This window comes from Juglans microcarpa x Juglans regia, chromosome 3D, assembly GCF_004785595.1.
Source record: "Juglans microcarpa x Juglans regia isolate MS1-56 chromosome 3D, Jm3101_v1.0, whole genome shotgun sequence".
Lineage (NCBI taxonomy): Eukaryota > Viridiplantae > Streptophyta > Magnoliopsida > Fagales > Juglandaceae > Juglans > Juglans microcarpa x Juglans regia.
The window spans coordinates 37,783,234-37,806,644 of NC_054598.1; the positions used below are offsets into that span (position 1 = coordinate 37,783,234).

The window sequence follows — 23,411 nt, forward strand, 5'->3', positions numbered from 1 at the left end:
CCAAGCCATTTTGTTCGGGAGTGTGAGGGCATGAATATTGATGGAAAATTCCTTGTTTTTGAAAATGCAAATTTAGTTGATGGTTAGTGAATTCACCACCGCCATCGGTTTGAAAAATTTTAATTTTTTTGTTGAATTATCTTTAAACTAATTTTTCAAATAAGAGAAATGCATTAAAAAAAATCAGATTTCTTTCGTAAAGGAATAAACCACATATATTTGGTGAATGCGTCAACAAAACAAGCATAATATTGAAATTTACTAACAGATAAAACTGGAGCAGGTCCCCATAAATCACAATAAATTTTATCAAATACATTGAAGTCATTAGTTTGCTCATTTTTCCTAGTTGACAACTCTCACAATATAGTTGTTTTTAGTTTTTCCAATAACCAAAATAAGACCTTTAGAACATAAAACTTGAAGAGTGAAAACTTGAGGATGTCCCAACCGTTGAGGCCACACTTCCTCAGAAACTGTGCTAAAGCGATTTGAGAAGTGTGCTTCAAAGGGTAGGGACAACACATATAAATTACCCTTCTGTCGGTTGTTCAGTAATGTGCGATTGGTCGCCCTTTCCTTAATAGAAAAACCAACACCATAAAATTCAAAATTATAAGGATAATCAGAGGTTAACTAACTAATTGATAATAAATTTTTTGCCAAGTCAAGAACAAGTAAAACATCTTTTAATTTAATAAAAGAGTTACCAAATTTAATAAAGGTGTCACCGATGTGTGTTATTGTGTAAAGACTACCATCACCAATTAGTATAGCATCATTACTAAGATATTGACGAAGATTCGAAAGCATACCTGAATTACTTGTCATATGGGCAGAAGCACCTGTATCAGTTGTTCACTCAGTATCATGAATATTATTTTCGAGGGTCATGGCAACCAATGCTTGAGGAATATCATTAGGTTGAACATCATGATCGAACCAATGCCAACATTTAATTTTGATATGCCCTTGCTTCCCACATATTTGACAGGTCAGAATACGAGTATTGTCTCTAATATTTTCACATGCAAGTCCAGAATTTGGTTCGGGTTAATTTTTGAGCCCACTTTGTTGATGGCTCAAACGTGCCACTTGTGTGGCTTGGGAAAGCCACATCCACGGGAGGACCAATGTCTCCCTTTACCTTTGCCATGACCCTTAACCTAGTCGTAGAATGCAGTGTGTTGTGCGTTATACATCTCGTGTAGTTGGCTTTTGGTTTCGAATCCTTGCAGCAGTTGCACCACCTCGGAATAAGAAGGCATCGGTGGCTTGAACATGGAGGTGGTGAAGGGCTCATATTTGGGGCTAAGTCCGTTGAGAAGAGCAAACACTTTGAGCTTATCACTCACAAGTTGCTCGATAGCTGCAAGATTATCACAAATGGACTTAAAATTTTTGAGATGTACCGGTAGAGAGATGGAATCCTCCTTCCTCATGTAGTTTAATTGCTGAGTAAGTTGAAACTCCCTTTCTTGGGAAAAGGTAAGTAGGGCTAATTTGAGGTTGTGTGGTATTTGTTGGGTCATCGATGGGCTCATATTGGGGTGGAGGAACAGAGGCCGTGAGGTGGTTCATGAGGTCTTGGCTCTCAGCCAAGGCCACAACTTGTTCTCTCCATAAGAGATAATTTTCCTGGCTTAATCATAGAGTGACAAAATTGTTCACTGCGAGTGAAAGGGTTGCCATGGGAGTAAGACTCTCTTACTCTCACAAGGCTCTAGATACCATAAAGACAATTGAACACAAATTGTTTGACACAATATCTCACAGAGCGTGAGAGCATATTTGAGAGCCTTTCAATATATATATTTATTGCACAGATGTGTGCAATGAAAATATGTATTATAGTCTAACGTTACAATTGAAGAATAACTAGAAAATTTATGAGAATTAGTCCTCTATTTCCATATTTGCATTGTAGCTGTTGGGTGTTATTGTTTCCATGTATGGTTTTGTAGCCGTTGAGTGCCTTGAGTCTTTATATGGCTTAGTTTCCATGAATGGCTTTGTAGTCGTTGGTGTGATTTGCTGAGTATCTTCAACACATACATTGGGCCAAGATTTGCAACCTAAATTAGTGAAAACACAGCTTGTTGTAGTCTATCTTTTGAACTCCAATCAACTGATCAGCCCATGTCTGAGAGTCTCGTATCGATACCCAAACATCTCACTCACTCATTGGTGTCATCCATCGAATACATTTTCAATACAAATAATATTATAATAATAGCATACATTGGTATCTCATAAACAATATAAAGCTCTCTGGCTATAATTGTCCGCAAAATACGATTAATTATAATGAACTCAATAAATATATTTTGCATAAATTTAAAATTTCTTGTTAGGCCCCAGAAATTTGCCGTTTCTTGTTGGTCTAATTACATGCTTTTTCAAATTCTGAAACTTGAAGTGAAGAACACCTACGGTTGATTAATAATGCCAGGTCAACCCAGTTTGTCAACCACATGCCATGTCTGTTTGTCAACCACATGCCATGTCTTAATGACTAATCCAACCCCTACAGTAGTAGTTCAAACTTGGGCTATTTTCATGATTTCAATACAAAACTTTAACCTAGTTATTGGGCAAACTAGATAATTATGCACAAGAATCATGATCATAATGTTACCAAGTTATCCATCCAGATGAATATATATATATATTTATATATGTACATATATACTCTGCTACACCCACAGAGGATTTTTACAGAGAAATGGGAGAATTCTCACCAAAAAGAATTTTTTTTTTTATTTTTTTGCTTTTTTTCAATCATTTTTTTAAACACTTTAAACATTTTTAAAAAATACAAAAAAATCACAAATTCATTTAAAAACACTACATTAATCATTAAGTAAAAAAAATAAAATGCAATTCGATAGAAACTTTATGTGGAAATAGTATTTTCCTATATATATATTTATATCTTGCTAATGTCGAATGATTTTTTACATTAATAATGAAAATACCTGTTTTTTTTCCTTAGAGAATTAAAAAGAAGTACCTAAATTATTTTAGAAATCAGGCACCTAAAAAAAAAGGTCACACATCCAGCCTTTGGTTTCACAGGCCAATACGTTGAAAGGACAAGTAGAAGACTTGAGTGATGACTTGTTATGGTCAATAGCCCTGTAAATAAATAAATAAAATTGCTTGTAACATTGTCTATAGGGACAGATACAGAAGATGTATACAACGACGTTTACCAAAACCTCAGCTAACTGGCCGCCCAGCTGGCGTTTTTACTTCAATCATCGTCGTTTTGGAGTTATGTGCGTGGTTTTCAATGAAACTTAGTTCAATATCTGGCTCCTATAGTCGTACCGTATCTAACCGAATCAAATACGATCTAAGTTCTCTAAAAAAGAAAAATGTGATGTTCACACCATGTTAGATTTTTTAAATAAAAATGTTAGGTGAGTTATTTTGCCTATATTTTATATATTTCATTAATATAATTAGTTGTGTCATTTTTTTAATATAAAATAATTATTTTGACCAATTATATAAGTAGAGTGCATAAAAAATATATAAAAATGACTATATGTAACAGAATTCTTTTTAAAATTGATGTTTATATAATTATTTAATTAATGATATTATATTATATGATAAAATGACATGCAGAATATGAGAGGGAGACTTTCTACAATTTTCTGATTCATGTACTTTCTACCATTTTAAGAGATAAATACAGCATACAGAAGCTATTAGATTAAAACAATTAATAGCATTTAATGCAGTAAGATCATCGTAAGACAATTTTTTTTTTAATTAGCTAGGATAAAGTACTGTGTTACATTCTATATATACATGGATGATCAGCTTATACACATGATCGATCAAGCTAGGATTCATTTTCTATGCAACTTCTAGATCATCATCTGTTCCGATCCCAAAGATCACTTCTGATCTTCTCACACACAATAAGTGGAGACATAGTAATTGTCCAGACTGAAAGAAAATTAAGAAAAAGCAAACTAATTAATAGGCCGCCGATCGAGCCCCATATGTCGCACCAGAATGATCAAAGGGTCATGGTTGACTCATGCTAGCTAGCTATCAAATTCGTATATAATTCAAAAAGGAGGACAAAGCTAAATTTGTGAGGCAAGAAGGAGCATTGCAGAATGCAGACCATGAAATTTCTCCCGCTTGACTGCTTGAGAAGAAAGAATAGACTTGACATGCATGCGATGGCCGAGAGCTAGCCCGGCCATCTTCTACAGAAGTTTTACCTAATGCTCTTAAATGATAGGACCCCCTCTCTCAAAAAACAAAAAACGTCTATTTCCTTATGAAATATATATAGCAGAAATAATCTGATGGTTTTGTTTTTTGTTTTTTTTAAATGACAGTATATATAATATTAAAAAATTATTATTATTTTTTATATAAATTTCATATTTATTTATTTTTTTTAAAGTAGTTATACGATACACACTCACTACTGTAACTCTTTCTCATCTATGCTTGTGTATGTGTTTGTTGCTGGTCTGTGCTAAATATTCTGAACTAGGTTTGGCAGCTCTCCAAAGTCCAACCCCATTAATGATTGTCTTCACGGCCTCGTTGTCACCGATTATAAATCTTAATTAGCATGTGTGTATGGAGATCCATTAAATGATGAACATTTTTTGAAAAATACTTGTCTTAATGAACCAATTTTTTTTCTTTTGAAGAGTATATTGACTTCAAAAACTAAATTCCTTTTTTATGGTCAACCATTTATAAATTTCAAATAAATTTCGAGGGGGACATTTTTCTTTGCATAAATATGGTTACAAATTAATTTGTAAAACCCCCTAGATGCAAGTGGTAACTATATAATTGCAATATATATATAGTTCCGCTACATACATTTATTTTTATATATTTTTTGTGCATGTGATTAATTAAATCAGTTATTTTATATTAAAAAAATATGATGCAGTCAATCATATTAATAGAATGCATAAAAATTTTTTTAAAAATAAACGTAAATAAAATTTTTAATATATATAACCAGCTGCATGCGGCTATTTATTATTATTATTTTGTTTGAAGAATTAAATCTTGGCGTAGCAATCTTTTCACACTAGCTAGCTAGCAAATTATTGAAGACAGATGGGTCCAGATCATTTATTAATTATTTGATGTGCTTCAAGTACTAATCTTTGTGTATATATGAATATTCCCGATCGACTCATGTCTTCATCGGTACAGCGAATGCCAAATGCATGCGAAAGAAACCTCACCACAAAAAAGTAAGATCTTCGAGAAAAATTAATTTACAATATTGATTTGCGACCATAGGAGTATATACTAATATTCAATTTACCTACCGATCGAAGAACATGATGTTCATAATGTAGTAATTTTTATTTGCATTAAAATCATCAGGATATATATATATATATATATATATATATATATACACATATTGTACTAAAAAAATGGACAATTATGGGCTTTTAATTAGATATTAACACTATATATATATATATATATATATATATATTATATTCCCCAAAACTTGAAGCTCCTTTTGACATTACTTTTTACGAATCTACAAAGAATTTATGATTTTGTTTTGTTTATTAAATATTTATAGACCAAGTAGGCCAAAAGCACAAAATCTCCAGTTTTCCGGCATGATGTTTGATTTGCAGAATGGCATGATTCGGGGACACAGCTAATTAGTTTAGAGATCCCCCTCAGGCCTCAGCTTATGGCCGGAAACAGAAAAAAGAAGTACGGCTCCATATTAATCTGTGAAACAAATTGTTAAGAATGTTTGTGGTTTGTTGAGTTATATAAAATTAAACTATCTTGTATCATTTTATATAATTATTATAAATTTTTTAAATTTTTATATAAAATATAATAAATAATTTAATTTTTTTAAAATTTTAAAATAAAAATAATATTAAAAATTTATATTATAATAATATTTTATTCAATTTTTAATAAAATATCTCATATCTTTTAAATTGTATAATTAAACGAGACTTAATCTTAAAAAAAAAAAAAAAAAAGGACCAAGTAAGAAAACACAAAAATGTCCAGTTTTCTGGCATGATGTTTCGTAGAAAGGCATCAGGCATGATTTGGGGACACAAGAGCTAATTATAAACTAAGTGCTATATATAATACTTTTATTTTAGTGCTAATTAAAGCACAACCTGTACCCCAAGTTCCTCTCCACATCCATCGTTTTTATTCATTTACCCTCTTGTATATATATAAGAGCAACTCACAATCCATGTCCTTCACACTTCTCCCAAAAGAAGCCTCTCTCTCTCTCTCTCTCTCTCAGACGCACTACTTATTAATCTGCTTGTCTTTATTGATAAAAGATCCAAATGGGTGCTCTCGACTTTCTCTCAGATTATTTCACCATTTCCACCCGAAGAAAGAAACGCAAAGTAGTGCAGGTATTTTCTTCAAAAACAATATCATCTCTCTCTCTCTCCCTCTCTCTGTGTTGCTGACTGATATCGGTCTCCTCCGTGGCTTAATTCTTCATGTCAAATCTGATCTTTTTTGTTGCAGACTGTTGATATCAAGGTGAAAATGGACTGTGATGGCTGTGTAAGGAGAGTTAAAAATACTGTTTCCAACCTGAAAGGTTCAGACCCCTCCCTCTCCCTCCTCCTCTCTCTATATTCTCTCTCTCGTTCATCACCATTAAGGCAACAAGATCTTGGCTCAAGTTGATGATAAAATAAGGAGGGAATGAATATATATCGTATAGATAATAAATTCCACTCCTACACTAACAAAATACTTACTTTCCAACGTACATATATAGAAGGAAAAAGGTCGGGAACGAATTTCATGTAGGAATTATGAAGGCTACAAATTGAAGGGACTACCACCACTCCCTACCCTTTTATGTAAACTTCAACCGTGAGCACCTCACAAAGATTGGAGTCGGTCTCTTCTCCTTTAAAACTTTCAGTATTATGTTTTGGGAATTTCAACTACGGTCAAAAAGCTAGGAATATGCAGTACTAAACATTTTTGAGCTCCTAGCTAGCTAGCTAGCTCGCTCGTTGGTGAACTGGAAGATGTAGCTGTTATTAATCTTGTTAATGTTGACTACTCTCATCTCTTTTCTGGTGTACATGACTCTTGCAAGGTCTGAAATCATTCATTATCAGCTGACTTCTTTTGCAATTTCTGATTAAGCTGATCTGTTGTTAAAACAAAAAATAGATCAAATGTAGTCATCTTTTTTATGAGGCAATTTATGTTGAGCTTTTCCAACCTCAGTACTCCTCGATCTCTCTTTTTCCTTGAGCTCTATCCCATTGTTCGTATATTGGAAAAGTAAGTGGGAAAGCATTTAAAGCTCCTACACTGACGTATTAAATGCGTTGCAAATTCCCGTAGACCGGACAGGCCCTTACCATAATGGTGTAACTAATTAGCTAGATCATCTATTTTATTATTTCCTTCAGATATTTTTTTCTGAGGCAAATATGGTGAAGACACGTGCAGATATCCATGCAAAATATTTAATTATCAAGGTATAAAAACTGCATGCTGCTTGTAAAACTATCCTTCACAATCTCATCTCTCTTTTTTTGTTTTTCCTCTTTTTATTCCATCTGTCGCAATCTTACTGCCATTAAGCCTTTGCTAATTTGTACGTTTTTTCGTCTGTTTGTTTAATAAAATCATCATGACAGGCGTAAAAACTGTGAATGTTGACCGGAAGCAAAGCCGGGTAACTGTAACTGGATATGCGGAGCCAAACAAGGTCTTAAACAAGGTGAAGAGCACCGGAAAGAAAGCTGAGTTTTGGCCATACGTTCCATACAACTTGGTGGCTTACCCCTACGTGGCTCAGGCCTATGACAAGAAGGCACCGTCCGGTTTCGTGAAAAACGTAGTCCAAGCCCTCCCTAGCCCAAATGCAACAGACGAGAAGCTCACTTCCCTCTTCAGTGATGAAAATCCAAATGCATATTGTTCGATCATGTAAGCAATAGGAACTTGCATGTAGATTCTGTGATCTTCATAACCAGATAGTACTTATCGTTTTGAGTAAGTAAATGTTTGAGCTAATTGCATGCAGACAAGTTTTGCTCGTCTTTCAGCTAGCTGTAGATTTCTTCGAGACAGAATTAGTTGTATACCAATTAATTACCATGTTTAATAATTATCTAATAAAAAATATCTTGTATTTTTGTACATATGAACGTATGGCTATGATGATCTACCGACAAGTAAGAAATCAGCAGTCCATTTTTCTGAAAGATCATCTTTAGGTCAAGGTTTGCAGCCAACTGCATGGGAATTATGTACTAATTTGCCTCATAAAAGAACGGGGAAATTATTAATATTGATATATATATAAATAATGGCCAGCGTGAGAGTGGATGATCATTAAATTATTCACTTCTTAATTACTTAAAATGATATGGTTTATCGATCACTTCAATTTAAGAGTTTCCAAATACTTTTTCGGCATTTAGAGTAGTACTAGTTGGTAAATTGACAAAAGATTAATTACCATGGATGAAGCATACATATATATTGAAAAAAAGTAATGATACGTATATTCGTGGAGTGCGTAAGCGTTATATAGTCGTTTTGAAAAAGAATGAAATATATTATTAAAAAAATATTTTTTTTATATAAATTCCATATTTATTAACTTTTTTAAAAATAATTACACAATATAACTTACACACGACTCTATCTATCATTTCTCACTAAATACAATTTACAAGATATATGTATGAGCAGTGGTATAGTCACCGAAATTGTATCCCAAATAGAGTCATCGAATAGTGCATTTCAATTTTTTATTTTATTTTCATGTATTTTTTTAATCTTCATAAATATTTTTTTTTTAAAAAGTTCACAACATCATTAAAAAATATTTTCTTAATCACTAAGTTAAAAAAAAAAAAAAAAAACTCATTCAGGATACTATTTGGGTCTCGAATTGCATTTCTGTATATGTATAGAGAAAGAACGATAATACTCTGCCGCTCGAGTAGCACCACACGGTGTTATCGTTAGTTATAAAAATAATTTTTATTTTTATTTTTCTATTCACATTTTTTAACATATTTAAAAATTTTTAAAAAATAAAAAAAATATATATCAATAAATTTAAAATCATTTCCTTCGTCGTACGGTAAAAAGCAAAAGAAAATCAACAGAACGGGATATTTGGGACTTTTTCGAGAAATCTTGGATGTGTATGTTTGAGGGTAATAAAGTACTTGATGAATGAATCTAATCAGTATCCCAAAAGTATGTGTGTTTTGATGTGATCTATCATCTATGTGCCACAGAAGGGGGCGGAGATCAATATATAATGGGTGGCTCTACCGTACAGACTATTTTTTTTATATGAATTTTTTTAATATTTTTAAATAATTTTTTTAAAAAAAATTAAAAAATACTTTCATCACTAAATAAAAAAAATTAAAAAATTCTCAGCAGAGTCACCAGCGATAGCCCCAGCAGAAAAAGTAGCTTTTTCCATATATATGATTGGAGGCAGGATAATATACATGCATGCATATTTAGGAGAGAAGGAAGCTTCTTAAAAAAGTGGACAGGTTTTGTGTGATTGGATTGTATGAATATTATTGATTACACGATCGACATTATATTTTATTTAATCATGCACGATCATCATTTTTATAAAGGAAGATATTATCAAAGGAATTACTTTTTAATTAATTAGCCTAAGTGATAGATACAAAATTTATGAGAAAATGACTGCCACTTTGGTACGTAGTACTTGGACTATTTCCCATCATCTAAAATAATGCATAATTTAATTTAGGGATTAACTACAAATCATTAATAGGGGGAATTAAAATCATTCGTTTCCTAATTAATTAACTTGGCTGGCTGGCTAGCTAGGTTTGAACCTAAAACACATGCATCAAATTAAGCACCTCGGAATCTATATGGAGAAGGGAGATTAATTAATAATTCTTAATTATGGTAGAATTAAAATAGATCAAAGCGGTGATGAGTAAAGATAAGGAGCATATGCCTAGTGTCACCATCCACTCTCGGTGACACTCATACTTGTAACCTCTGGTATTTCACCGACTCAGACGAATAAATTTTACCAAATAAAATGAGAAAAGATAAAAAATTTGTGAATAATAATTAAATAATTTGAGTTAAAATTTTTATTAGATTTTGAGAAAGGGAAGAGAAGAAGTTGAATAAAAATATTATAAAGTTAAAATATATAAGTTCTTATTTTTATGGCGATATTATAAAAGTTGTGGCAATGTTTTTGCATCGATGCAAAAAAAAGATCAAATTTTAATGACGAAAAAGTTATATTCTAACTATATAATTAGAATATAATTTTTTGTATATTTAAAAGAGAAATTGAAAAATATTTATATTTAATTAGTGTTTAGATATTAAGATAATCAGATAAAATGTGATCAATTACATGTGTATATATATATATATATATATATATCCAAACGGAGCCTTAACCTCGAGTTCCTTGGTCGAGGGGAGTCATGCCATGATCTGCAGGCAGGCAATTACATGCATTTGGGCGAAGTCCATCGCTGGTATTGATCTTCCTTAAATATTTTGCAAGCTGTTTGAAATGAAAAAGGGGAGGGAGATGCCATGCCATCCTCGTACGTACGATTTGGGTTTAATAGAAGTAGATAGAATTATTCTCTCATTTATATATGCATTTTCTTATCTATATAAGAATATAAAAGGCCTCCAAACCGGCCATTAAAAAAAGGCGTTTCATCAACCATTAATCCTCTCATTACCAAGCACAAGTAGATATATTGACAGTGTTTAGTTCTGTTCTTGGTCAAGCATTGCATCAATTCGTTTAAAAGCATGCGCAGTACCGATGCTATTGTGTCAGATCTTAACTTATGAGTAATTAATATCATCTTTTTGTTTCTCAGTTGATTGATTTAAAGGTTGTACTATATATATATATATATATTTATATATATATATATATGACCTTATAAACTTCTCATTTCCTTTTTAATTATGGTTATGATGTTGTAAATGACATGTTTCACACACCGACTGTACGAATAATCATGTGATAATGAAGGAATGGCTATGGTCGTCCTATATAAACTCCGATACATAAGTCAGTAATAAAGTAAGTATAAATGTATATCAAAATAAAGATGGGAAGGTTAGTCACTTCTAACAAGTTATTTATAGAATGATGTGACATGATAGCAATTGACTTTGATCACTAGTCTTGTGTGCTTATCCTTTATGATCCCTTATTACTTAGAGAGGATATCTCTTATTTTGTAAGAGTTATCTTGCTCAAGATATTCATGTCCAGTTATTGGCTTCATCCCTGATTCTTTTGGATTATTTCACCCCGTAATTGTGGTTACAAGTCCTCTATCTGTGGGACTTCCAATAACCCTTCTTAAACTTGAGGATGGGCTTGGCCTTAGAAATGGGCTTGGAGCCCAGAAGTCTAAAGGTCCCCTCCAGGAACTAATCACAAAGTGGGTATTTGAATTTTGATGATCTCAAAATTAGCTAGCTTTGAGACGATTTCATAACTAGCGTCGATGCCTTTGATTATGTACAGCTGCATATATATGAGATACATGATAACATGTGTTAATGTACGTTTTTTCGGTCACTAAGATGATAAAATCGAGATTAATAAAAGACACTTAAAACAGTAGTGTCACATCTATTAATTAATGTGATTGAAAATAAAAAAGATATAAAATAGCATTGCTCATTAACTACTGATCTAACTTAGTTTAAATGCCAATATAAGTTATATTTAAAGAGAATATCCGCACAAATCTTTATACCAACATGGGCCTAATAAGAGGTGGGCTAGGGCTTGTGTATATTAGGCACGATAAAAGTAGTTCAAAATGCCAAGTTTTTATAATAATTTTTTTTTTTACCGAATTACTCGCATTATAATATTAACAACTTTTTTTTTTTTATAAATATAAATGAGTAGAAATTAGCAGTAGTGTGGCAATTTATGTTTGGTGAGTGAAATGGTATGAGATCATTATTTTATTATTATTTATAAAATATTTATTATTTTTTTTTATTATTTTTTTTTATTATTATTTTATTATTATTATTTTATTATTATTATTTATAGATGAAGGTGCTTTGGGAGCAGTGTTTTAAATTTCGTACCGTACTAGCCGGTACGGTCAAAATTTTTTGTTTCGGCCGTCCGGCCGGTACAGGTACTATACCTGTTCTGTTCCGGTCAAAATATCGACCGTACCAGCCGATACCAGTCGTACCGGCCGATATTTCGGCCTGTGTTTTTTTTTTTTTTTCGTTTTTTCAAACTACAAGCTTATTTTTTAACCTTCAATTCAGACTAGACTATTTATAATTTTTATATATATATATATTTATATATAATTTATTTATATATAGACTATTATTTTAGAATATAATTTTTATATATATTTTTATATATAACTTATTCATATATCGACTATTCTAAAATGTTATTCTGAAATGTTATTTTGAAACGATACTGATATTAAAATATTTCATTTCAATACTTTAATCGGTACGACGTCCAGTACGGTATTCAATACATTATTCGTATGAATGAAGGTCAAAATAAGCGGCCGTTTACAGCGCCTTGTCATTTCTCAAAAATCTTCTGGTCAAAGTGAATTGGTTTGGCCCTATGCTGATGGATTTGTGTTATGTAGCACCTAACCTACACTTTAAAACAAAGGAGAACTGACACGATAAATAGTTGGTGCTACTGCTACTGCTACTGTTTATGTAGTGGGTTTGTGTCTCTTTTTGTTAGGAAAACAATCATATTTTGCCTTGCCTGACCTAGTTTGTAAAGTGGACCATGCTGGCCCAAGTACTTGGTTCAGTAGGTTTCTTCAAATAACTTCATCACTAGAGTCCATCCACGTGTACTATGGGGCACAAGGACAGGGTCTTTTATAGAGTGATAGAAGACCGAGGTCAATACCCACTGAAAGGCCCAACAAGGCCCACCCTCTCTCTCTCTCAATGTTTGTTTCTTTTGTTTTGTTTGCCATCAGGATTCAGAATCCAAAGCAGTTCAAGTGTGGGACCCATCCGAGAGACTAGCTGGATTACCATTCTGGAGCATGGGATCCCAAAAATTGTGGGTCCCAAAGGATACCAGTACCATAAAACCATCTTCACCTTGATCCTGAGCTGGATCATATGATCCAGATCTATGAATATTATACAACATCTTCAGATTTTCTCTGGTCTCAGATAATCTCAATCTCATTTAAAAGATTCTCAAACACTTGATAGAAAAAACAAACAAAAACAGTGGTAGTTAAATGTGAAAGAAAATCAGAGACTTCATGAACAAGCAAAGGTAGTGTAGCATTAAACAAAGAAAAGAAAAAGAAAAAGGGTACTTCTGGGTTGGGACAGGATGCAGAGAGATTTTGCAGGTGGGTTGGGAGCAAGTAATGATGACCCAGCCAACCCAAGCCAACACATATACTCAGTCCCTAGTTCTTACATATTTCGCTTCACTTTTATCTTTCTGTGATTGCGTGCTGCTTGCCTCTCTAAATGAACCCACAAAAGCTTTGGGAGGACACACACGAGAGGTCCAAAAGTCACATCTTCCGCTGCATTTTTGCTGTTGGTGGCATCAAGTATTATGCAAAAAAATGGTTAAAATATGAGAAAGTTTGATGGGAAATTGTGAACCAAACTGCATCCTGGTCGACATTATCTAAAATTTAAATAACTTATACCAAAAAAACATTATATTAGATTAGTGATCTCTAAAATAATTTAAATTTTTACTATAATAATTGATCAAATATAGATAATCATAATTAATTTATCAAATATTAAAATATTAATTTTTCACTTCAACTACAGACGCAGAAACCGCAACAAAACACGAGAATATTTCTCACACATAACTCTTTCTTCACTTTGGTTAGTGAATAAGAAATTTAGATAGAAATTTAGATAAGTTTAATCACAATTTTTTGTTATTAACATTAAATGATATTTGAAAATATGATTTTTTTAATATTAATTTAATTAGAATATAATTATTATTAATATTAAATTAAAAGAATTATAAAATGTGATACAAATAAATTTAATAAAAAAATTATTAATTTAATAATATTTTATTATTATATAGAGAGTGAATGACTAATTCAATATAAAGATTGAATTTAAATAAAATAAGTAAATATAAAAAAATATGATATTGATTAAATTTTAAAGATAGATTTGGTTAATCTACGAAGAAGTTCTAAGAAGTTAAAAAAGTGGATTTTTGTTTTCTCATATTTTTATTTTTCTATCCAGACAGAGGAATTGTTTGTTTATTCGGTTGAGATAAAATGAGGTGAAATATTTTATTAAAAATTAAATAAAATATTATTAGAATATAATTTTTTATTTTAAGATTTAAAAATATTAAATTAATTTTTATATTTTATATAAAAATTTAGAAATATTATAATAATAAAAGGTTTAACCCTCTTTTTCATTGCACAGGTGATCATTCAATTCGGTGTTATTCTGAGCACCAAACCCAAAGCCAAATGGGTTCTTTTTCAGTTTCGCCTTTGGATACTGCATATTTCAAGACATAAATCGCGTGAAATGCAGAAGAAACTGAAACCTACCGAGCTAGCTTCTACAATCAGATCGGCTATTTAATTGTACCCATTTTAGTTGGACTGCATAAAGATTCCTCATTTGTTTGGTTAATTGCTAGTTGCAGTTGCATGGATAATCCTCCATTAAAATGGCTTTCCTAGCAAGGCCATCGTTATTTCACCAAATTATCAATGGATTGTGTTTAAAGAGAAGTAATTATGGAAGAAAATGGTTCAAAGATTCGGAAAATCTGATAAATTAAAAAAATAAAATAAAATAAAATAAAAATTACAACGAGCGAATTGGACAACACAAAGCAGGTATAGATGGAGACTCTAGTCGGAAAGGGAAAGGAAAAGGTTGGGGTTTAATATGAAAATAATAAAAAATAATATGGAAACTTTAAAAATTGTACTAAATTATGGAGTGGCAGTGAATAAAACTTGTCCTCGGAACTGAAAGTTGAAACCCTACTTGTCCTGCTCCCCACAATGGTCTGATGTTTGGCCCACCAGTCACGGGGATATGTGAACTACCATTTTTTTAATTTTGGTGGTACCGATACTAATTTTATTGTAATTACTTTTTATTTTTATTTTAAAAAATAAAAAATAAATTATCATCGTTTGGTTACCATTTTGGATGGTCTTTTGTGTTTGGATGAGATCATCAATGCTTCTTCAAAGAAACACAACAAATTCGAGAAGTGGATGCCCATTTAGCTCAACCACTTTGTATTATTGCTTACCTTCACCTATTACATAACAATACATAAACGACGAAAGACATTAAAGAGTAGAGATTATAATACGAACACAAATCTCTTTGAAGGAAATAGTAGGAGAAATGTTGGGGGTCAGGGGTCCTTCATCTTGCGCATCCTACAATCTTATGGTACTTTTAGGTCGTTTTTGAGAACATAATTATTCTCAGACATTTTAAAAATATTTTATTATAAAAAAATTTATGTGCAGTTAATTTTATATACTTTTTAAGTATACTATTGATATACTTGATTGCGTCACTATTTTTTAATATAAAATAATTATTTTGATCAATCACATCAATAAAATGTATAAAAAGTATAAAAAATAACTTGTACGTAGTAGAACTCTAACATTTAAACGGAACCTTAATATCCAAAAAGATGATCCATCCTTTATTGAATGTAATATACCACTTAACCCCTAGGTATAGATAAGAATTAGGAGTGATAAACGGTCCGGTCAAATCGACTGGACCAGACTGGATCGAGATTGAGATCGGTTGGTCTCGGTCCACATTTTAGAAGATCGAAAAGTTTCAATCCAGTTCACAGTCTAGGATTTTTCCAGACCGGATAGGACCGAATGAAAAATAAAATAAAAAAATATTATATATATTATTTATTGAATAATTATACAATTAACAATAAGAACCATATATATATATAACCTAACTATACGTACAACTCGTCCATGGGAAGAATACCCACATGCACAGTAGTACATTACGACTAGGTCAATGAAAAATGGCTACCATCCCGAGAAAAATAAATTTGCATGGCACAACCAAGCAAATTAAGATGGTCCATACTCATAGGAGACATTATGCAGCATAGTCTTTAATGGCCAACCTACAACGACAAATACTAGAATGGACCCTTTACCGGTCATGAGCGACCCATGATTTAAGCTGATTTTAAAAATCTCCCTATGAAGTAAAAAACAGCACTCTTAATAATCACAAAGACCATTCCTTTTACTGTCATAAAAGCCATCCAAAACCAAAACCATGCACAAACCTGTAAAATGGTGAATTATATCTATGATTTTTACTGATAAACATCGTGTTTTCCATGGTTTTTAGCTGTGCATGGAACTTGTCATGATGAAGGGAAAGGACAAAAGATGGAGTAAAAAGTGCATAGGACAGCAAGTGCATGTGGCCATAATTCATAACGTCGACACATGATAGGCAACTAATTCATAACATACCCTGTGTTTAATTTCTTTGGGTAGGGGTCTTCACTCCTTTCTCTATGAAACTCGAGGTAAAGCATATTGACGATGCAATGCCAGTTTATCAATCCAGAGTGGGTGCACACCTTCCAGTGTAATAAATTACAATTATATTTGGGTAGTGAAATATTTTCAGTATTTTGTGAATAGTAATAAAAAAATAATGCTATAATATTAAATAGTAGTGAATAATAATAAAAGATGAAAAAATAATAATAATAAAATCATAAATAATAGTAAGATATTATAAAAATATTTAAAATATTCTCAATATTCACACTAGGCTATATTTCAATGACCCATTATCCTCACAAAATGAATCATATACTACAACAATTTTTACAATATTTTATTAAACTGAATGTATTTTTGTAAAACTACGTTATTTTTAGAAGTTATTTAAAAAAATCATCTCCATTTAAAATAAAATTATGTAAAAAATTGTATCTGTGTACTTTTCTTATAAATTAATGTGATAAATTTCTACCACAATAATATATTTAATATATCAATTCTTATTAATATTTTAATTCACTAAAAATCCATTTCCAGGGGCTTAGTTGCAGTCAATAGTTTGGACTATATTCCAAACATTAAATGCCAATATCATAGAGGTATGATCATAAAGTTTCCCTATTAAATTCCAAAGTTTTTGAACACAGAATTCAAGAAACTACTATTTGAAAAAGAAAGAAAAAAGGAATATTTACAAATTATTTATGTTTTAAGGCTATTTTATTTTTATATTTCATCTCTGATTATTATAATTTTTTTAAATTTTTATATAAAATAAAATAAATAGTTTAATTTTTTAAAATTTTAAAATAAAAATAATATTAAAAAAATATATTTTAATAATATTTTATTTAATAAATTAATCCTTAATGAAATAGACGGGATAGCCCTTCATAATGTCCAATATATGAGTGAGTGTTGGTTAATTCCAAACACTATAATCTAGCTTGTTCGTATAGGATATTTTATAATATGGATTATGTACCGTTTGTGCTAAAATATGTACCATTTCTGCTTCATCTCGCACGTGCTACTTTATTCAGGAAATATAAAAAAAAAAGTTGAGAGTACGTAACTTTGGAGTTCGAGACAGACACAAGACAGATTTAGCTCTGATCAAAATAATTTATCACGAGAAATACAGGGGTAGCTGTGACAAATAGGACAGATAGAAGTCGGCCTGTCAAGTCGCTGTTCTTCTTTTATTGTTTTTCCTCAGTTTTTAACGTTAAATCACATCATTTCAGAATTCAGAGCAGCCAACCCCTCTCTCTCTCTCTCTCTCTCCCTCCCTTATTTTACTCTTTCAGTTCTGACTTTAATCTTCCAACACACTTTATCCTGTCATTTTCGTTAAGTGATTAAATTTGCCTCCTGTTTGTCTCGGCATTTGGTTAATATTTTTTAAAGCTTAGACCCATGTGCTTTTGTTTTCTTTGGTCTTGAAAGAAGAGTCTGTAGAGAGGCCAAGGGAGAACGGAAAGCATCTATAAGTTACTGTAAACTCACTTGGTAACCCTTTTACCCCCAATAGCTTAGGTGTTATGCTTCTTTTTCTTCATTTATATAGCAAGAGAGAAAGAAAGCAATAAAACTTTCATCCCCAACAGGCAACAGCACTGAAGAAATGACTAAAGAAGAAGACTTTAAGCTCCTCAAGATCCAGGTCTCTCTCTCTCTCTCTCTCTTCCAAACCACATTCCTTCTGTCTTCATGTCTTTTTTTTTTCTTTTATATTTACTTATTTTACTATGAATACAGCAAATTCAGTGGGAATCTTCTTCTAGTATTGTTGTTTACTTTGTTTCTTTATCTTCATCTACAGACTTGTGTGCTCAAGGTGAATATACACTGTGATGGTTGTAAGCACAAAGTGAAGAAACTCCTTCAGAGGATTGAAGGTGCTCAGACTTTATTTTCGTCGTTATAGTTTTTAATACGTGTTATCTTGCTCTCGTTGGCGTGTCAGTGTAAACTGCATTGTTTGCTCAGTCAATGCACATATATTTTGCTTCTGATGTACGATCTTTTAAAGCTTGTTTTGTTGCTGAGAACATAAGGAAAGTGTAATTTCCGAACTTGAACTTCATTTTGCGGGCCCTTTTAAAAATACCAAAATCATAAAAGCGAACTGTGCTTGTACTAGTATTTATCTTTCTCAAGGTTAGCATCAAATTCAGATTAACGTCAAGTTGAAGAAACTCCGCTTTTGTAACTCTGTTTATATATTTATATATATATATATATCATTCTGTGTGAAGAATTGTTGTCGTTGCGGCCGTGCGAACTATTGAACTGTCATTATCTCTTAACTCTTCGGAAAAAGAATAAAACTTCATCAAAGATGGATGTTTTTTCTGGGATAAAGTAATCGCTGCCTATGACTAGCTAGTTTATCTTCCTTTGAGAAAAGATCATTTCCATGCACTGTTCTTCAACTAAAGACTAGGTCAGAAGGTTACGGTTTTCGGGAGTAGACAGGCATAACTTTGGTGCAATCTCTCACTAATTAGCCATAAAACTTGAATCCGAGCATTTGTACTGTCTTTTTATGTTTAACCGTTTTACAGGAGTGTATTTAGTAAACATAGATGCGGAGCAGCAAAAAGTCACAGTTTCAGGTAGTGTAGATGCTTCCACTTTGATCAAGAAACTTGTTAGAGCTGGAAAACATGCCGAGCTTTGGTCTCAAAAGTCCACTCAAAACCAAAAACAGATGAACAACTGCATCAAAGATGCTAAGAACAACAAAAGTCAGAAGCCACTGTTGTACAAAGGTCTTGAAGCCTTCAAAAATCCGCAAAAATTTCCTGCTTTCAGCTCTGAAGAAGAAGATGACTATTTTGATGACGAAGAAGAAGATGAGGAAGAGGATGAGCTGCGGTTTATCAGGGAGAAAGCCAACCAACTGAATCTGCTCAGGCAGCGGGCAATTGATGCAAACAATGCCAAAAAAGGTGTTGCAGCTATTGGTGCTGCTTCCAATAATGCAAAAATGAACAATGTTGGGAATACTGGAAATGGAAAGAAAGCCAACACAGAACAGAATATGGGAATGAGGGCTAGTCCAGCTGGGATTGATCCGAAAACTCTGGCAGCTCTTAAAATGAACAGTGCTCATTTGGGTGGTGGGAACGTGAATGCTGGGGAAGGGAGAAGGGTGAATGACCTTAATGGCATGATGGGTCTGGCTGGTTTTCATGGAAATGGGCTTAATGTTGCTTCTGCTGGTGCTGCTGCTGCTTTAGGAGGAAATTCCAATGGTTTGGGAGGGTTTCAGGGTTCTTCTGCTGGGTTCCCTACTGGTGGATATGCCACCGGTCAATACCCATCATCCATGCTGATGAACATGAATGGCCACAACCATCCATCACCTATGATGGTGAACATGCAGGCCAGGAATGCCATGCAACAACCCCAAATGATGTATCATCGGTCTCCCTATGTTCCCCCTACCACTGGCTATTACTACAATTATTCCCCTAGCCCCAACCCATACTCTTACACTGAACCTAATCACACTGGTCGTAACTCTGCAGCCTACATGTTCAGTGATGAGAACACAAACAGCTGTTCGATAATGTAATAAAAGGGTAATAAAATAATATGTAGAGATAAAGTATGGCGTTGACATGAAATCCTTTGTAAGTGGAGTTGGTGGTTTGACTGTATTCTGCTGTCCGGAAGGGATGGGTTAGGATGGGTTGCTGCACAGATCCTATCTCTGTATTGTGTAGTTGGTAAGGTTGTGTTCCTTTTTTTCTTTTTTACTCTTCATTCCTGTCCTTTTGCTTTGAGTGGTTGTGAGCACAATACTTCTACTAGTAATTAAACAAAGGGAATGATGATTGATATAATTAATTCTGAGGGTGTTCTTGAAGACCATGGTCATCTTGAGTTCTTTAATACATCTATTTTACAGACGGGGAGACAATGGATAGTGGATGTTCTAGTTTCTTGATGGTGGTGTGCAAGAGAGTAAAGAAAGCTTTGGTTTGACGATTAATCATGCTGTAAATACAGTTCTAAATGCAGGATTGGAAGGTGTGTATGGCGTGAATGTGTGTGGAGATGGTTTCAACGACTGGACCACAACATTTTTCTCTTATTTTTTATGGTCCTTTTAGATGAAGAAAACAGACAGTGGTCCATACTAGAATATAATTGTGTTAGCTCTCGCCTGTTTTATTGATTTTAAATGCAGGCACACGACACCACAGAAAAGAACGCTAAAAAATGGGACATGGACCAATAACTTGTCCGATCTATTATTTTATTCACCATAACGCCAATAAATTGACTGCAATTTTTGTGAAGCATCTTGATTCGGGTGGGACTCTTAAAATACGGTGGCTTTCCCATCTTCCAACATAAATTGTTCTTCGTGGATTTCCTTGTATTTTCAGTTTGTTTATTTCCCATCAATGGTTTTTCAAGACCCTGGTTTTATGTTTTCCATCTGTTGCCAACTTGTTCTTTTGTATAAAGCATCCTCCGCCACAAGTAATAAAATTGGGATGGTGACAGGGTTGATGAGGAAACCCAGGTCGTCAAAAGGATGAAATGATGAGAAAAACCTCTTGTTTCCCAGCGCCAGCTGCGGAAATATATTGTGGATATATTGTAGTTTGTGTTGATGAGAAAGATGTTAAATATTTTAACATGAATATTATTAGTTGGATTTTCAATTTTATCCACGATAATAAATAATAACAATTAAAAAACGTACGTTCTTCTTTTATAGTTTGATAAAGAATCTGACCTAACTATGAAAGAAGAATCAGCTTAACAATTTTACTTCCGAGTGTCGCCTGATAGCTAGAGGCGCAATGATGTTGTAGATGAGAACTTTTAACTCTTTTATACTATTTATAGACTTTTGACCATCAAGAAATTTAGAGAGTTTGTATCCTACTATGATTGGATATAAAGTTAATTTTATCTTATTGGAGTTAATCTTATCCTATTGTGACTCATAAATTAAGTGATAAGTATTGAACTATTCTAAACCCCATTAGAATATAAGTGTATGAAACATAGAGTTTAAATAAAGATCTTACAAAAGGTTGACAAAATCTGCATTGCCATTGTACCTTCTTCTTTGATTTTATAGAGTTGCAGAAAGTAGAAAGGGGCAGCAATGTCGTGAGCGAAGGAGAAAAGGACACTAGAGGAATTTACTTAATGTGTATTTTGCATATCAGAAAAATTTATGAAATCTGTACAGACACAAGTATATAAGAAAATGTAAACGTGACTTTATACACCTGTGGCTTATTAGTCTGAAAGTATACTTCTTCTAACAAAGGCCAAGGCATACTATGGATAACAGGGCAAAGTGCAATTATGCAAGAATGTCCTTAATGGTCCTAGCATTAAGGGTACGGTTGACAGCATCTAAAACTTTCATGATCCATGGAAGTAATCATGAAAATAGGTAGTTTGGTCTTTCAGCATCCTGAGTGCAATGATGGCTGGAAACATCTCTCTCTTCAGAAAGAGTTGCAGAGGGAGATCAAATGTGAGAGAACAATGGCTACTAACATTCAACGATTCCTTATGTTTCTGTGTCCTGCATCTCGAATACTTGTTTTTCAGGAGTTGTTGGGTTTCTGTGATCATCTAGTTTATAATCATTAAACACCAAAAAAGGCAACCAAGAGTATTGTATTGTCACATATTACTACTAGAGCTTGTAACCAAAGTTCAACGTGGTGGAAGTCAGCCAACTGGGTTGTGGGTTCCATAAATGACAATTATTTCAAAAAGAAGGTTTTGGAAGAAAGCAAACATGGAGAGAATACATAAACTCAAGTGAAGATTAGTCTCAGAGCATTATAGGGAAGCATAAGCAAATGAACCAACATAAATTGCAGCCGTTGGTACAAGAAGGTTTAGAGCTCATTTGGACATTTGAAATATTTTAGAATTATGTGAATAGTAATGTAATGGTTTGAATTAAAATATTTTATTGAGTTTTGAAAAAAGACAAAGAAAAAGTTAAATGAGAATATTTTAAAATTAAAAAAATGTTTGAATATAATTTTTGTTTTAAGTTTGAAAAAGTTATATTGATTTTTGTATTTTTTTTTTTAAATTTGAAAAAATTGTATTGGTTTTCGGTTTGGATAATGAGTAAGTAATGATTAGATAAAAGGTTGAAAATTTTTAAATTTTTTTTTTTTATATTTGAGTGATGTTTAAGAATAAAATTTTGATAAGTTTTGATAATTTCATGTCTCATTTTTCATGTCTCATTTCTGTGTCTAAATCTCCCCTTAATCTCATCAAGAAGCAATGATGTAATGGAAATGACATTCATTCACATGTAACAAAAATAATAGTTGTGTTGATGGTATTTTCAAAAACAAATGGATTGCTTCGCAATAGAACTTTGGTAATAGAGTAGTGATAGGGTTACTATCTATTTATTACTTGTAGTGTATTTATTTTTTTATTATTTTCTTTTAAGTATTTTTTTAACATCTTTAATTATTAAGAAAAAAATTAAAAAAAATATAATTTTACTAATAGTTATTTTCTTAATTATTAAGTAAATAAAAAATTAAAAAAAAATCAAAATCACTATCTAGACGTGATTGATGTGCTACAGATAAGACTACCGATTCAGTGGCCCAAAATTCAGGCCCTAGGTTGCTGCCAGAGACTCCCGGCCCAGAAGAGAAGAGGACTGCCAAAGCCCTGAGAATTAACCCAGAGGGCCTACCAAATAATCAGGCTCCAAAATATCATAGAATATGATCT

The 23,411-nt window shown here is 32.4% G+C and overlaps 2 protein-coding genes across 2 annotated transcripts; both read left to right on the forward strand.

Moving 5' to 3' along the window:
* Positions 1-6,281: 6,281 nt before the first annotated feature.
* On the forward strand, positions 6,282-8,192 carry LOC121253995 (heavy metal-associated isoprenylated plant protein 22-like). The gene is made up of 3 exons (XM_041153947.1): positions 6,282-6,425; positions 6,544-6,619; positions 7,686-8,192. Exons 1-3 carry the CDS (start codon positions 6,354-6,356, stop codon positions 7,979-7,981), a joined length of 444 nt encoding a protein of 147 aa, XP_041009881.1. The 5' UTR covers positions 6,282-6,353; the 3' UTR covers positions 7,982-8,192.
* A 9,773-nt stretch (positions 8,193-17,965) lies between these two features.
* On the forward strand, positions 17,966-20,414 carry LOC121253996 (heavy metal-associated isoprenylated plant protein 37-like). Its single transcript, XM_041153949.1, has 3 exons — positions 17,966-18,312; positions 18,472-18,547; positions 19,217-20,414. Exons 1-3 carry the CDS (start codon positions 18,274-18,276, stop codon positions 20,230-20,232), a joined length of 1,131 nt encoding a protein of 376 aa, XP_041009883.1. The 5' UTR covers positions 17,966-18,273; the 3' UTR covers positions 20,233-20,414.
* Positions 20,415-23,411: the final 2,997 nt, after the last annotated feature.